Below are 16366 nucleotides of genomic sequence, written 5' to 3' on the forward strand. Positions count from 1 at the left end.
ATGAAAGCTAAGTAAAATATAAGCTCTTGGCAAAAGTAAATAGTAAAAGTAAAAAAGAAGAGAGAAATAAAATATAAGCTCTTGGCAAAAGTAAATAGTAAAAGTAAAAAGAAGAGAGAAGTAAAATATAAGTTCCCAAAAAGATCAAGCTTCTGTTTGTGGGGTAAAGGGTGTCACGCATATAAAAATATCTTTCAATAAGAATGATTACTTGTGACGTTTTCAAGAATTCTAAATAGTAAATTTATTTGATTTTTTAAAGAAAATTCATTTTAAATTATATAATAATTATAACGTAATTATAATGATTAATTGCAATCATATTTTCTTATAATTGTAATTATAATAATAAAAAATGATTAACAATTATTTATAATAATTATACATATTATACTTTTTTACTGCATACTTATTATTATTATTATTATTATTATTATTATTATTATTATTGCTCTAATGGCCAGTCATGAATATGAAATTACTAGAAATATTTTATACACAATTTTAAATAGGCTTTGATTTTCCTATTTTGTTCAATATATAATTTTGGTCTTTCCATCTTAAAATAGAGACATTTGATTCTTCTATTTTTAAAAATCTATCATTTTAGTTCACATATTTCAAAATAGATATATTTTGTCCTTCTATTTTAGAAAATTTATAATTTTGGTTCAATATTCAATTTTATCTACATTTTATTTCTATTATTGCTTACATTATAATTAATTTAATAATTTTGTATGATACCTTAAATGAATATGTTAGGTCTAATGTTCAAACGGTATCAAAATAAAATAAATAACCGTAGGAAAATTTAAGGATTTAACTAAAATTGTAAATTTTTTAAAAATAAAAGGATTAAATATCTCTATTTTGAAATAGAGAAATAAAATAACAGATCTTTTAAAGCAGGGTAATCAAATGTTTGTATTTTAAAATAGAATAATCAAAATTACGGATTTAACAAAATAGAGAGATTTAAAATTATATTTAAGCCTTTTGAATAAATATATTTTTCAAGTATGAATAATAACCTTCTTTGGGGTCTTTCACTATTTTTTTCTTGTGTATTAGCCTCACACTTATTAAATATTTTATGCACAATTATTTGCATATAAATAATTTTAAAACAATTATAACCTTCAAAAATATAAAAAAAAAAATCTTTATAATATTTTCTAATCGAGTATCATTTCACAATCACTATATATAATTATGAAAATTATTAGTATCTAATATTTTTATTTTTTAATTCAAATAGAGTTGAAGAATAAAAGACCATCAAGGAAACAAAAAATGATAAAGGGGTGTATCTTTGAAGATTAATGGGTCTAGAGTAACTATACATGTCAATAATTAAATAAATTGATATGTAAATTGAGTAAAATATTTAACATAAAATACTCAATCGTTTATTTTTAAAAATATTTAATTTAAAATAATTAGGAGTAATATATACTTTAATTTGGATTAATTAATAACATTAATATATCTTGATTCAAAATTACAACATATTTAAATTAACATAAAATAAAAATAATTTATTGAGTGAACATAAATTTAGTTATTGTTTTTATTATTTCCATATTTTTTTAAGATATAATAATTAATTGAATCTTCAATTGACTATTTATGTTACACAATAATAATTAATAATTTTAAAATCGTTATATTTATGATACATTGTTGATATCTAGCACAAAAATATTAATTTTAGTTTATAATTCTTAATTCAAAATTTCAAAAATTCTTATAGGTTAAAATTTTAAAATTTTTTATATCATTTTTCAGAAATCAACATATATATTATGAATGACACACATTATATGAATTTAAGTCTTAATTTTAAAATACATAATTGAAAATGTCATTTTATAAATATTTTTTTTATTATAGCCAACAATTAAGTTTAGATTTTTGTAATATTATTTTTCAACAAATATAAATTACTAACCTTTTTAACACATAATTAATTATTATTTGTCTCATTGTATTTTTTAAAATTCTACTATATATATATATATATATAACAACCATTAATAATAGACAACAATAACTAATAAGTAAATGGTTAGAATAAACAAGTTACTAGAAAAGTTTAAAAAATACATATTTAATTTTTTTTTTTTAAATATTTACCCGTACATGGTACCAGTCACAACACTCTAGTAATATAGATAAATAAATCACACACTTATATATATATATATATATATATATATATATATATATATATATATATTAATAAAAAAACAAGCTGTGTTATTTTTACATATAAATATCTATGTAAAAGAATGCATTAACAGTGGAGAAATTATATGAGATAAGGAATTGTCTATAATGAGTTAGGGTAACATAAATGTTGTTTAATAACTTGTTTAAAAGTATATCAAAAATATCATACAAAAAAATAAATGAAAATTTTGCATGTGTATGGCCTGATATAAATCATATGAGTGACTACTTGACTAGGTTTCAAAAGTAATTTTGGAAAACACGACACAAAATTGATTGTAACAAACAATAATGATTTTCACAGTATTAGTATTATGATGTTAAAATCTTAGTACCTTTAGAAAGACGAAAGTGATTTAATAAATTATAGAAGTACACTTACAAAACTTGGTATTATTTTCTCTGTCTCTATCGGTCAACAATTTTTTTTTTCTTACGATAAGATTTGATTTTATTTCTCTTATTTTACTAAAATATCTTAAATTATATATTTTTTTCTCTAATCGAAGAAGATAAGCAGATTCACACTAAATTAAGAATTATTAAGAATAAATTTTTAAAAAAATATTAACAATTAAAATAATTAAGTTTTTATAATTAAAAAGGGAGAAAAGGAAGAATATTATTCTGATACCAATGACAATAGAGAGTGTGGACCCAGAATAAGGAGAAGAGGTAGAGGTCTTGGCCCTACGCGAATTATCATCGTAGAACAATCAGACATTCACACATTCTCGATCACATGTAAGTCTGAGACTAGAAGAATACGTATAAATTAGAACCGATTGAAAGTAATCAATCCGTGGATTCTCTGAACTTATCGCTTCTTCCCGGTAGGTCCATTTCGCTTTTGTTTCTGTTTCCCATATCCTGCCTGTGTTATCTTATTAGGGTTTCGTTCCCAATTGCAATTCAATTCAAATTCGCACACTATTTACTAGGTTTGAATTTGGGTGTTTCCGTTTCAATGGATGACGGCGAGCTTGATTTCTCCAACCATGAAGTGTTTTCGAGTCCCAACATGGGTGAGCTTCCCAGCAGCGGTTCAATGGACAGTTTCTTCGACGAGCTTCTCAAGGACACGCACGCCTGCACCCACACCCACACCTGTAACCCTCCCGGCCCCGATTTCTCCCACACTCACACGTGCTACCATGTCCACACCAAAATCGTCCCCGCCCCTGAGGAGGACCATGTCGCCACCGATGACACCGCCGAGTCCGCCGAGAAGAAGTCGTCGTCGTCGAAGAAGCGGTCTCTGGGGAACAAAGAGGCCGTCCGGAAGTACCGCGAGAAGAAGAAGGCGCGTGCGGCGTCGCTGGAGGACGAGGTTGTGAAGTTGAGGGCTCTGAACCAGCACTTGATGAAGAAGCTGAAGGGGCAGGCGGCTCTCGAGGCCGAAATCGCGAGGCTCAAGTGTTTGTTGGTTGACATAAGGGGGAGGATTGAAGGGGAAATTGGGTCGTTTCCCTATCAGAAACCAACGCCGAATGCGAACCCTCCGGTGGCTAACTTGCCTGGTTCTTATGTGATGAACCCTTGTAACTTGCAATGTGATGATCGGGTGTATTGCCATCACCCCTATGGGAAAATTGGGGAGAGTGCGGCTTTGAATGGGGAAGAGTTTGATGGTTGTGAATTTGAGAACCTGCAGTGTCTGGCAAGCCAGAATTTGGGGCTCAAGGATCTTCGTGCCTGTGGGGTTGGACAGGCAAGGTCTAATGTAAATTCTTCTGCATCAAATAAAAGAAAAGGTGGCACTTGAATTTGATGACACACACTATCTGATTATAGGGTAAATTGAAATGTTTGATTTGTTACTACTGAATTTGTGCTTATACTAGCTTGCATTTTAATTGCTGCTCATGGTATGATTATGATCTGCCTAGTATATTCGGTCACTTTTTTTTGGATTCAGTGCTAATTGTTTGTCTTGTTATCTAGTTTTGCTTTGTAAACGTGCAGTATAGATTCCAGGGACGGAGCTATGTAGTGACTTAGGGGGCCTGACTAATAGAAATTTTTTCAATAATACTTGCTAGCTCTACCAAGCTTATGGCTCTCATGGACATATTCTCTTGCCATTGTGGGCCTTTTGTTTGCAAGAAAAAAAGTTCTAATGTGCAGGATTTCATAAGAAAGTGATTTTAGGAAAAGTTTAATTTATTGGATATTAGATTTGGCCTTTTGTTTATATTCGTTGCATGTTGTATACCTGTCTTTTCTTTAGATTTACCATATTTTAGTACTGAATTTAGTATTATATGTTAACATTTCCATTACTCATTCAACCATTCTTTTACTACTTCTATAGTAGAATCTGTCAATTTTTCTTCTTTGGCACAAGTTTTTTACCTACAGGCTACAGTATAAAGAGCATTCAATTTATGTATTTTTCTTTTTGTGTGATTTGATCTTTTTTCCCCCACCCACTATCTATTAGTTGGCCTTTTTTTACAGTTTTAAGTTTCATCTCGTTTATATATAATTTTAATAATTTCTTTAAAAATATTTCTAATTTATATTTTATACTTTTCAAATATCATAAATATAACTATTATCACCCGTTAAATAAAAAAAAATGAAAATTTTATCAGTGCCCCCCCGTAAGCCTCCTCTGGCTCCGTCATTAGAAAGTGTTGAGATTTGAGAGAGGGAGAGAAAGAGAAAAGCATGGGAGGTGAACTTGCTCATGCTCAACAATGCGATCTTCTACATTTTTTCTGTTTAGGTCATGAATTGTTGGGAGTTCTGAATTAAGATGGTCACACAGAAACACCTTTTTTTTAACATATATTTGGTATAGTTTGTGTTTGCTAAATTTCGTAGTTGTCCTTATATTCTAGGGCTGAAATCTGATTGCTAGATTTTATATGGTATTATTGTTAGCTTCTGTGAGAATGCTAGGTTTTGAAAGGGTAGTTATTATTACAGTATTACTATTACTATTTACTAGTATTAGAGTTCTTGTAAGACTTGTAAGATAACTACATGTAACATGTATGTATGCACGAGTTAACAAAATGGTGCCATGTTTTATGACTAAATCTCCTCCCAGAAGATTTAAGCAATTGAAATTTAAAGATTCAAAGTACCAAATTATTGTGCTGAACGTTTTTACCAACTCTACCTAGAGGGTTGAAACAAGGTTTTTTTTTCAATTATTTATTATTCAATTCCTTTTATCCCCGTTTCCCAAAGAATTGGGATTGAGTCCAGTATGATGACTTTAAAATGCTCTAATGGATGTTTATTTCTTAGGGGGATCTCATGCTGTGACAGCTGGTTGAAGAATTAATAAATTGGTGGTTTTCATCTTTGCCATGGTAATATCTCCTTCCAATAAATATCTCGTTACCAGTTGAAGCATCAGCTATCCATCAAGTCTTTTTTTAAAACAATTTTCTCTTTTTGACCCTCTGCTGCATTATCGTGGTTCGAATGGCTGTTCTACTATGGAAGATTAGTCATAGATTAATGTTTTATTCAAACGAAATAGAGTAGTTGATCTGCAGCCAGCATAGCTTCTGGCCAAGACAGATTTGGTGCTTCTCTATGCAGTTAAGTTTCCTGTTTTTTTTTTTTTTTATGCATGGGACAAGTTAAACTGATATCACAAAAGTTTCTATGATCTGCCAATTTTAAATATGTCAAGTATGTGAGTAGTGTTTACTTTGTTTAATAATAAGAGGATATAAAGTGGTGATTCATGTTTTCTAAATTCGCTAGTTTTTCATTGCTGGATTGCAGAACTTAGGGAAGATGGGGGTGTGTTTCATCTTTCAGTACTTAGTGCTGTGGACAGGTGAGACACCAATGTCATTTTGTGTAATATATAATTTTGTGTGAGTGAAATGATAAAATTGGCTTGTATGGTTGCCGGCGTTGTTCTTTTTCCATCTTTGTTTATCTTAATAATATGAGAGGTTTACTTCTGTCTTTAGCATTTTTGCTGGACAAGGGTAGAAGGAACTGTTCCTTTAACTGAAGATTTTGCATATGGGCATGTCTTCTACAAGTTAAGACAGACAAGTGATTTGTTTTGTATTTGAGAACGCAAAGTAACTGTTTCGATGATGGGAAAAGCATATCTGCCTGTCTGCCCTTAGAGAACAAGTCTTGAATAGATTTCGGTAAATTAAAAATGCTCTTGCTGATCCTCTTTTGGAATGATTAATAAAACATTACATTATTGTATCTTCTACTTCGACCGCCGTTGTGGACAAAATTTGTAATAATTTTACTTTGCGTTAGAGTCTCTATAGTAAATAATTGCTTAAATAAATTGTTTATCTTAAATTTTTGAGTCATTGTTACATAGATTTAAAAATTCGACATAAAAATTTATTCTATTGCTAAAGTTGTTAGAGTAATTGTTTAACTTGAATTATATTAAATTTTATAATTAAAAAATCTTTAACTGGTAAGAATTAATTAAACAACGGTTGTTAATATATAAGTAACCCACTTAAGTAAGTCACTATCAAGTCATCTGCTTCGATAGTAAAAACTTGTTAAACAATATTGTTAAATTTTAAAAACTTATGAAACACCTACATTAGAGATGTCCTTACTTGCTTGTTGAACGTTAAAATTTTCTTATGTCAAAAGCTACATCTACAATTTATTAATGACATCAAACTTGTTCGATGAACATTAATGTGAGATAACAAAAGCCTTTTGAAAAACAATTTTTCCTCAAGAGTTTTATTTACAAACTTTTTTTCGTTTAAAGACCAATTATTTATAAATAACACTAAGGAAATTTCTTTCTTACCCTCAAACTTTATTGTTCTAGTTCTGTTGTAAAAGCAATCATTGTGTGTGTATAAACTCTCAAGTCTCAAGCACGCTGCGGCAGACATAGGATTTATCATCATAGTACTTTTAAACGTGCTTCAGAAATCAATTCTGCATATAAAAAAGAGTTCATGTTTGACAAAGATACTATGTTGCCATCACTGTTCCAGTTGTTAATGATCACAAGACATTCACATGACACCAAATGGTCAAAGATTCCATTAAAACAATAAAGCAATGGTAATAAGAGCATCATCGCCTTTGATCATGTGTCTGGTTAATTAATCATCGGCCGTCCACATGTTGTCATCATCTCCGTCATTGTAAATGCTCTCAGCCATTTGCCAGACATGGAAAGAATTGTCCTCAGCTACACTTGAGATAACCCATGGCTGATTTCTGTTCCATGAAAAATCTGATATTTTCCCTTTGTGACCCCCGTGAGAGAATAGTAGTTCAGGAGGGCCACCTTCACCATCTCCCTCTATCTGCTCACCACCAACTCTGAGCCATCATGAAAATAAAGCGTTAAGGGAAGATTTCAAATCCTTTTGTTTATAATTATTATGCCATTATTGAATATAGAGTTTGCACCGTGAATCTAAATAAGCATAATCATAGTTATTAGAATCTAAGATTCATTATTCGAATCCTACAATGTGATTTGGCTACTTATGGATTTGTATCATAAGAAACTCAAATGACTTTAAATTTTATGATTCATAATGAACCATTGCAATTTCATATCATTAATATGAATCACATGATTCGGCAATTTATTACTTTTTCCTTTTTGTTTCTCACTTTTATGTCACCAATTTCCATAAAGTACAAGTCATATAGACTTAAATTGTTAAATCAAAAGAAATTAAAGGAACACCTCTAAACATATATCATTCGATTATTCCACTACTTTATTTGCCACTCATTCCTTCGATGCATGCACTTTATTTGGCTATTTCATTGCTTTATGGTGAGGTGGTTTTATCAATTTCTAGTTCAAAATTATTACATTTAACACCATATCATCTATTCCCAATTCAAAAGTTAGCTTGGCAATTCTTGATTTGATAACCTAGACCATAATTCTTCTTACAGTAGTAGATCAACTAATCACAACAAATTGTCAAGAAAGAGAAAGAAACAAAACATTCTGGAGTCTGCCCTTACCTGTTAAGGTCCCAAACCATCAGCCGTCTGTCAGCACCAGAAGATGCCAACACAGTCTCATGATTAGGATCCCACTCTACCTGGAAAACTTCATCTCTATACACATTAAAAACAAACCAAATCAGTGAGTAAACAAAATTGAAATATTCTAAGCTACTAATGACTAGTCAGTCGTCACATTGAAATAGTATCAACAAAAATAATTATTTTACCAACGGACCAAGGCATTGTTAATACACACAGCATGATAGACAAATGACATACGTGTGGCTACTTAAAATATGTAGCGGCACTGCCAGCTTCCGTGTATCAAAGAGGCCAACATCTGTATCTGAAGATGCTGTAGCCAAAATCCATTCATTATATGGATTGAAAGAAAGAAAGTTCACCTGATCCAACAAGAAAACAGATACAATATAACATTATCAGTAACAAACAAACGATATTCCGGTAAAGAGTGAGATGAGAGTCGGATGAGGCAAATATACAGAGACATGGGGAGTATATTTCAGTTTAAACAACGGTAACAATTAACTACAACAAAAAGAAAGGCACACAAACTACGGTAAATATTAACTACAGTGTGTACTATCATTGGTTCCAAAATCCTGTAGTTTTTAGCAATGTCATTGTACACACAACCCTAATGTGGTGGTTGTCATAACCCCATGCAGTCAGCACACTTGACGAACAAGAGACACTGCAAGGATTACGAAGCATACCTCCTTTTCATGTGGTTTGACTGATTGTTGGGCTTTGTTTGTCCGCAAGTCCCAAATGATCAATTTGCAGTCATCTCCACTGGACCCAAACATATTCTCATCCTTCAAATTCCATGACACATCTTCAACCACATTCTCATGACCCTGCCAATACAATCAAAAGCCCAATTCAATCACCAAAATGCCAGGCAACCTAACCTAACAAAAAAGACCAACACAGCACACCAAGCATAAAAAAACAACCGTCACCAATTCTCAGCATTACCTCATAAATATGAAGTGCATCAAGCACCTTCTCTTGAGAGGCACCAGGCACATCCCACAAGCAAACCTTATGGTCATGCGAACCACTCAAAAGATACCCGTTCTTAAAAGGGCTCCAAGACAAACCATAACCCTCTTTATCATGACCCCTTAACCTCAAATCAGGGTCACACGCACTCCCACGTTCCTTGGTGAAATCAAACACATAAACCTCGGAATTACAAGTCTTGGCACCAACAATACTAGGGTTCTGCGGCATGCACCGCGCTCGATTCACCTCCCCATCAACAGAAATCCTTTGAGAAATCTCCACCTACAAAAAATTAGCAGAGAAATTTCATCAAACAGTTGGTACGCATAAACCGATGGAGCAAAAAAGGGGTTAGAGAAACACAAACCTTGGGAAGAACGGGGTTGTTCGGATCGGTGGCGACGATGTGTTGTGAGGTGTCTACGGGGAGGGATGCGTCAGCGAGCATGAGGAAGTTTGATTCGCCTTCGGAAGTGTGAGTGGCGAGAAGAAGTTTGTGGAGATTGAAGGAAGGATGGGAGTGAGGTTGGGGAGAGGAGGGAAGCCAGTGAACGGTGAGAGAAGGCCATTGAAGAGGGTGAGAAATGAAGAAATCGTACAATAGAGGAGTGTTCTTCTTCCAAACGGAGAACTCTTCTTCAACCTCACCACCTTCCTCGTACTCTTCCGCCATTTTTCTTTCAGCGCCAAAACTTCAAACCCTCGCGCGCGAATGCCACTGTCAGAGAGAAACGCAGGTTTTAATAGTGGAGCAGAGCATTACACTTGCGCTGGGCTTGGGCTGGGATTAGATGGTCAGGTCTATTTGGTTCAAAATCTCCCCAGGCCCATCTATAAATAACTATTGCTAGATAATATCCTTAATAATTTTTTATTCGGATAATATCTTTGATATAGATTAAAAACAAATATTGGGACATTTTTTATTTTCCATTCTTAAATTAAAAAATAAATTTAATCTCAACTTACCACCAAACTCGTAGATCAACTGATGTGAATTGTTCTAATTTAACAAAAAGTCTGAAATTAAAGTTTTAAACCAGAAAAATAACTTTAACCCAAGTCCAGAGACTCATCCTTTTGCTTTTACATTGGTTCATCAACTTTTGTGCTTGGGTTGTGACATTCTAACTTTCAACAACAATCAATTAAAGGGCCGCGTTGAAATATGGTAATCCTCTATTCTAATTCATGATATAGCTTACTCATACGAAGGCTATCATTCCATCAATCACAAATATTTGTATAGGCGCGTTAAACTATATTTTGATTTTTTTGTTGTCATCTTCAGATGTATTTCGGACATAGTTAGAATATTTACATACTCTTGGTGTAAAGATTTATATATTGTTAACCAATTTAAAATGATTTTAAATATAATTTTATAATACTTTTAAAAAAGATAACAATATTTTCATATATAATGATTTATAATTAAAAAGACAATGTAAAAAGGTTTACACTATTATATGTTTTAATTAAATTCATTAAAGAATCTCACTAAAAGTTAAGATAATGATCGAGAGTCCCCGAAAAAAAAAAGATAACGATCGAGAGGACATTGAATGTTATTCCAAACAAATTTGTAGTTAGAATGACCGACGACAAACAACATCACCCACAAAATAAAATGTGAGCTAGGAATATTTCAAGATGAGTATTACTAACAGTTGTTAAAAATATGCTTAATTAAGTTCGGTTACAATGTAAATTACTTTTCTCGTTCATGAGAGTGGGGAGATGGTCTTTTCATGAAGAGAATAAAAGTAAAAGCAAAGATAATAGAAAATGAAGAGTGGGGAGATGCATATAACTTTTCCGTGGTTTTCTTTTTATACACACACATACAAACCCACTCCCAACTTGCCATACGTAAGAGGTAAATTATCTTTTTTCATATCAACCATGTAATCATTCATACTTGTTTGGGTTGCTTTTGCATGTAATCATGAAGTTAATTAATTATAACTTTTCACCTACTTATTTTAATTGATTGTTTGAACTATTGTGTACCTAATTTTTTCTTTTCAATTTATAATTCATCCTGCTAAGAGATTTTCAATTATCAAGTGTATGATTGTATTTATTCTTCAAATTGAAGCAGAAAAGCTTCTTCCTCGCTCCGTCTCTCGAAGGATGATGAATTGCGAATATGTGAGTTAATATTGATAAGACAGCATTTTTTTTTCTTATTTCCTTTTTTTATTATTCTTTATCATAGCTTGCTACCAGTCTTTTTAAAAAAAAACGCTAATATCACCTGATCAGTAAAAGAAATAAACAAACCAGTAATCTACGATGACACGTCGTTATATGCATGCATCTACCTCCCCTCGCATGCTGTGTGATGTTTTTAGGCAAAACAATCTGTTTTAAAATGTGAAAAAACAAACCACAACTGAGCTATGTTTAGTTGTGCATTTCAATTAACTTTTACTCTTTTTATAACTTTTATAGCATCTTTTAAAATGTTAGATGAAACAACTTTCTTAAATATTTAAGAAGATTATTGTATTTTATTTCATTTTTATCTTAAAAAATTTATTCAATTTTTTTTGTTATTTAAAATTTTTCAATTACTTCTTTTACCGTTAATTTTATTAAATACTTATAATTAATTATATTTCAATAAGTTAATTTTTTAGTTTTATCGATCTAATCTGAAATAACATAGCAAGAAAAAAATATATACTAACACAAACAGAAAAAAAGGCGCATTAATTTGTAATATATGGATTCATAAAATAATCATTAATTACAATACAAAGATATCAAATTTCCCAACATGACATTATAAATAAATAAAACATCACTATTAAGGATACATGTCCATTGCCAAAAGCGTTCCCCTCATGAACAGGTGACCTATTTTACTTTTATGTTGTTTTTTTTTTTTTGCTACTACGATATGATACAAGAAAAAGAAAAACAAAAGGAAAGAGAAACTAACCAATAAGACAGGATGAGGTGTGGTGTGGTGTGGTGTTCACATCAGATTCACATAACGATTTCACGTAAGGCCGGTGCGGTGAGCGATGCGTGAAACCACCTTTGAGGGTTCCACGTACCCCGAAACACTCACCTTGCTACCCTGTCGATCCACCTCCACTTCTGTCACCCCTTCCACCGATTTCTTCACCTTTCTTTCACACCCTTCGCAGTCCATCTTCACTTCCACCTCCACCGTCTGTTACGTGCATCAAATGACTCAATTAATTCAACACAATGCGTTAATTATTTTAAATCTTAAATACTGATCGACGGATAAAAAGAAAAATTACAACATAGTGGCACGGATATGATGTGTGTATATATATATATATATATATATAAATCTATGATTGTGATATGAAGTGGTTTGCCTGGAATTGTTTGCGTTTCTTCTTGAGCTTGGAGCTGGCGTGGGAGCAGTCAAAGAGCTCAGAGATGTGATCCAAAGCACCCATTTTTCTGTGTATGAGATTGAATATTGTTGCTGGTTGCTACTACTACGTTACTACTTTGGTTGGCCTCATCTATTAGAAGTTACTATTATTTATTGCGAAGACCAAGGCTAAAAATTAAACGAGTGATGAATACTATATATATCGGATGCAGTAGAAAGTTCTAGCTGTGAAACCGACAAGTCCGTAAGAAATAGTAACAGCCAAAATAAAACGAACATTTAGTCGGTTGGTTTTGTTTTGATGAGATGAGATGCATGGGGGTGGCAATGTTAATCGATTGAGGAAAGGAGGTGTGGGTCGTTACAAGTAATGTAATGACCGTATGGGGTATCCATTCTATCTTTTTCAAGTAATATTTTTATTTCCAAATACGTCCGGGAAGAGAGGTGTGGCGGTGCACAGAACAAAAGAAACTCCCTGAATTTTTTTCTTTCAAGGCCCAAAGGGAAATCTTTGGGTTGTTTTGCTTTAAGCCCATGTAAGTAGGCCTCAATCTCATTAGTGTCAGCTCAGAAAGGCCTCACAAGGAAATATACTCGAGCCCATTGTACAGTGCCGCATCCAAGGGCTGCCACTTCTTTTGAAAAAATAAATTGGACCTACTTCATGGAAAAATGGGTGTTGACTGAAAAAAAAAAGCAGATGAATATATGTATTACATAGTAATAATTTGGGTTTGAATGTGTTGATAAGTTGGACACAGGAACAATAATTAAAGATGATACCTACGTGCCAATAAATAAATGAATCCTTACTAAACATTTTATATATATATATATATATATATATATATATATATATATATATTTACAGAATTGAATATAATAGTAAATGATTCCTACATTCCGTTTCATGTCCCTGGCAATGTACAAATTCTTTTTACTCAAAAGTCTATCATCATTTATTCTTGGACTCGCTTACTTATGCGTTCATCACAACACTGAAACTGTATATTCTTTTGAATTACAGTAGAAATTTAAATTTAATGAATGACAACACACTCAAATCAGTAACATTTTATAAAAAATATTGGTATGTTTAGATAATAAATTAATTTAATCCAGGCACCCCTTCCTAGTTCCTGACCACTTAATTAGATTATTTTGGTTGTGTAGACAAGATAAGTATAAATTTGGTGCAGCATAAATATCACCAACTTTAAGGTTTTTAGGTACTAGATTGGGAGTTAATATCAATTAGGTAAAAGTCATTAGCATATGGTCAAAGTCGGTATGTTCCCATGTCCCCTCGCTCCACGACTTAAGGGACAAGGACAATTATTAATGATATATGGACTTCAATTCCCATCTCATCCATGTTATGTACGTTATTGTTAGCTCCCAAGTCCTTTTTTTATATTTTTTGTTCTACACTTTGAATCTGGGAGAAAAAAGAGAAAGACAAAGTTACCCTATGGTCTGAACTTTCGAGGAAACAAGATGTCAACGAATAGAGTAATTATACAATTAAAGACGTGCATGAATGAACTCTGCAGATTTTCTTTAAAGAAAAAGCTATATGTATTGTAAGACCAAAAAGGTAAAAAAAAGGAATTAGCTAGCTAGGGGATATAAAATATTGGTTCAAACTTCAAAGACTGAATGAATCATTCATATATATCCGCTTCCAGCTTTTTCTAGACATGCTTTACTGACTATTGACTGGTAAACAGCATGCAATATTGCAACTGGGGGTGTTGTCAAAGTTGCACGAGAACCACTCAAAAGAATTCACCTCTTTGCTCTAATTTCTTTCTTTCTTTCACTGTTATGGGGCATAGAAAAGCGACCTCATAGAACAATATGTATTCAAGTAAAGCATGCATGGGATTGGGATAGGTCCTTCCCTCCACAAAAAGACAAATTCATAGTTCACATGATTTGCGTGCATGTGTCGGTCTCCAATGTAGAATATATATATATATATATATATATATATATATATATATATGAGATGAGAATATTCAACCCACACATGATCATACATCCACATATACTAACCATAACCAGTAACTAACCAGACAAATTCATATTTCACTCTCTTAACAACCAGTCAAGTCAAGAACATGCATGGGCGTGCCGCCCTTAATTTGTTTATTCATATATAGGGATTCAATTTTCACTTTTCATGTTAAAATATTGTGGTTCCTGTTATCTACGTACCAGCTGATTTGTTGTCATTACTTGTAAGTTACTGAGTTGGATTACAATTTACAACCAAATAATATTAACAATAATGAAGAAAATCTGATATTATTGAGGAACAGTTGACGCTATTATGAGTTGTTTCTCAACTAAATGCTAAATACGAATGACATTACATATTAGCATCTGTATCATGTGACAGATGAGGTTTTACTTAGTCGGAGCTGTGTGCTGATAATTATTAAGAACCAGATTTGGTAACCGACCAAAAAAGATACTACATACATACTAGTTCAATCAATCTATCTTTGCCTCTTTTAATCCTCTGCTGTTGTAGATTAAGTTGCCAGCTATTGAACCTAGCTAGTAGCTATATATGCTATCCATAACCTAATTAAATATTAAAATATGTATATACAGTACTATCAGTTTGTTATATATTAGATAATGATGTTGCATATCTATAAAAAAAAAAATATAATTTGCAGGCTCCATATATAGATCCATGATAAAACAAAATCCTTATATTTGGTAATGCTGAAAGTGATTGATATATGATTAACGGAATACTGATTGATATATGATCAACCGAATCTAACGTAGTTGATTGAGTAGAAGGAATATGAATTATTATAAATTTTTTAACATTATATTCAATTTTTACATATAAAAAAATAATATAGTATAAAGCTATGAGCTAGTATATCATAGTGATTCAAGAAGTTGAGTTTTTTAAGTTTTTAAATAATTAAGCCAAACAAATCAATTTCACCAATAGAAGATGATATTGTTGTGAACGAAAGACTACGCAATTTATAATTGGCCAATTCCACATGGCAACGTTTATGCATTGTGGAGGTGGTCCGTGGTCCTAAGATTACCCAAAAACATTGAAGCATCAGCTATAATTAACCCATCCAAGTCAAATCTTTGATATCACCGAAAACCTAACAAAAAAGTAAATGGTTCTTAATTTCTTTTCTACGTATATAGATTGGTACGTAATGCAGTACAAATAGGACAAAGCTATGATGTATGAACAATTTTGTGAGGTGTGATGACTGATGAGTAGGTTCTGTGCTTGATTAGTGGTGTCTCTGCTTGCCCTTGTGATATAGTATGGAGGAAATTAATAACTCCAATTGCATAATTCGGTTTCTGATAAGATAACATTAATCGTGTGTGACTAAATTAGCAAATGCTAATTAACCTAGCTACAATTCTTAGAAGCCGCCAGCACTCATGCACATAATAAGGTATAACCTTTACTTATGTTTGCTCGATAGGGACCGGCGAAGTTCTTTCATAAAAAAAATGCCGAGATAGTTTTGATTTTAACTTCCAAATGCTTAATCTATATATAGACTTAAGATTAATTGCTCTATGCTTAAACCAGAAGAAATTAATAGCTATGTAAGCTAGCTTTTTTTAATTACAGAGCCAGTTGACTTTTTGCATGTTTGTGTATTTTATGCAACAATGTGACTCGCTAAGTGGCTATTTTCATTCATTAATTCCGTAGAGATTAATGCTATGGAGGCTTACAAATTGGGA

The 16366-nt window shown here is 32.0% G+C and overlaps 3 protein-coding genes across 21 annotated transcripts; 1 reads left to right on the top strand and 2 right to left on the bottom strand.

Annotated features, from left to right (window-relative positions):
• Positions 1 to 2845: 2845 nt before the first annotated feature.
• BZIP122 (bZIP transcription factor bZIP122) lies at positions 2846 to 6520 on the top strand. Of its 19 annotated transcripts, none has more exons than XR_001383657.2 (6): positions 2846 to 3068; positions 3177 to 3989; positions 5497 to 5561; positions 5698 to 5795; positions 5986 to 6040; positions 6180 to 6520. XR_001383657.2 is itself a non-coding variant. In XM_006591866.4 (4 exons), exons 2-3 carry the CDS (start codon positions 3203 to 3205, stop codon positions 5523 to 5525), a joined length of 816 nt encoding a protein of 271 aa, XP_006591929.1. In that variant the 5' UTR covers positions 2846 to 3068; positions 3177 to 3202; the 3' UTR covers positions 5526 to 5561; positions 5986 to 6520. The 19 variants fall into 19 exon arrangements, 7 of the variants coding, with proteins under 7 accessions (XP_006591929.1, XP_040863057.1, XP_040863055.1 ...); XR_003263588.2 differs by having other exon boundaries at positions 5703 to 5795; XR_005887330.1 differs by having other exon boundaries at positions 3177 to 3946.
• A 589-nt stretch (positions 6521 to 7109) lies between these two features.
• LOC100791834 (WD-40 repeat-containing protein MSI2-like) lies at positions 7110 to 9939 on the bottom strand. The gene is made up of 6 exons (NM_001255049.3): positions 9590 to 9939; positions 9193 to 9504; positions 8928 to 9071; positions 8470 to 8594; positions 8206 to 8301; positions 7110 to 7539 (listed from the first exon to the last, which is right to left on the bottom strand). Exons 1-6 carry the CDS (start codon positions 9893 to 9895, stop codon positions 7317 to 7319), a joined length of 1206 nt encoding a protein of 401 aa, NP_001241978.2. The 5' UTR covers positions 9896 to 9939; the 3' UTR covers positions 7110 to 7316.
• A 2000-nt stretch (positions 9940 to 11939) lies between these two features.
• LOC100813090 (heavy metal-associated isoprenylated plant protein 26) lies at positions 11940 to 12996 on the bottom strand. Its single transcript, XM_003540606.5, has 2 exons — positions 12585 to 12996; positions 11940 to 12409 (listed from the first exon to the last, which is right to left on the bottom strand). The coding sequence occupies exons 1-2, from the start codon at positions 12666 to 12668 to the stop codon at positions 12233 to 12235; spliced, it is 261 nt and encodes an 86-aa protein (XP_003540654.1). The 5' UTR covers positions 12669 to 12996; the 3' UTR covers positions 11940 to 12232.
• Between the last annotated feature and the right edge of the window lie 3370 nt (positions 12997 to 16366).

This window comes from Glycine max, chromosome 12 (genome assembly GCF_000004515.6).
Source record: "Glycine max cultivar Williams 82 chromosome 12, Glycine_max_v4.0, whole genome shotgun sequence".
In the NCBI taxonomy this organism is placed as follows: Eukaryota; Viridiplantae; Streptophyta; class Magnoliopsida; order Fabales; family Fabaceae; genus Glycine; species Glycine max.

Excerpts from the sequence above, each read along its gene's own strand:
- LOC100791834 (NM_001255049.3), bottom strand. The coding sequence starts at position 9,895 with ATGGCGGAAGAGTACGAGGAAGGTGGTGAGGTTGAAGAAGAGTTCTCC. Across the intron at positions 9,072-9,192 it reads ATGCACTTCATATTTATGAG|GGTCATGAGAATGTGGTTGA; the intron begins GTAATGCTGAGA and ends TTGTATTGGCAG. Across the intron at positions 8,595-8,927 it reads TCAAACCACATGAAAAGGAG|GTGAACTTTCTTTCTTTCAA; the intron begins GTATGCTTCGTA and ends TTGTTGGATCAG.
- LOC100813090 (XM_003540606.5), bottom strand. The coding sequence starts at position 12,668 with ATGGGTGCTTTGGATCACATCTCTGAGCTCTTTGACTGCTCCCACGCC. Across the intron at positions 12,410-12,584 it reads AGAAACGCAAACAATTCCAG|ACGGTGGAGGTGGAAGTGAA; the intron begins GCAAACCACTTC and ends TGCACGTAACAG.
- BZIP122 (XM_006591861.2), top strand. The coding sequence starts at position 3,203 with ATGGATGACGGCGAGCTTGATTTCTCCAACCATGAAGTGTTTTCGAGT. Across the intron at positions 3,990-5,496 it reads TGCATCAAATAAAAGAAAAG|GGGGATCTCATGCTGTGACA; the intron begins GTGGCACTTGAA and ends TTTATTTCTTAG.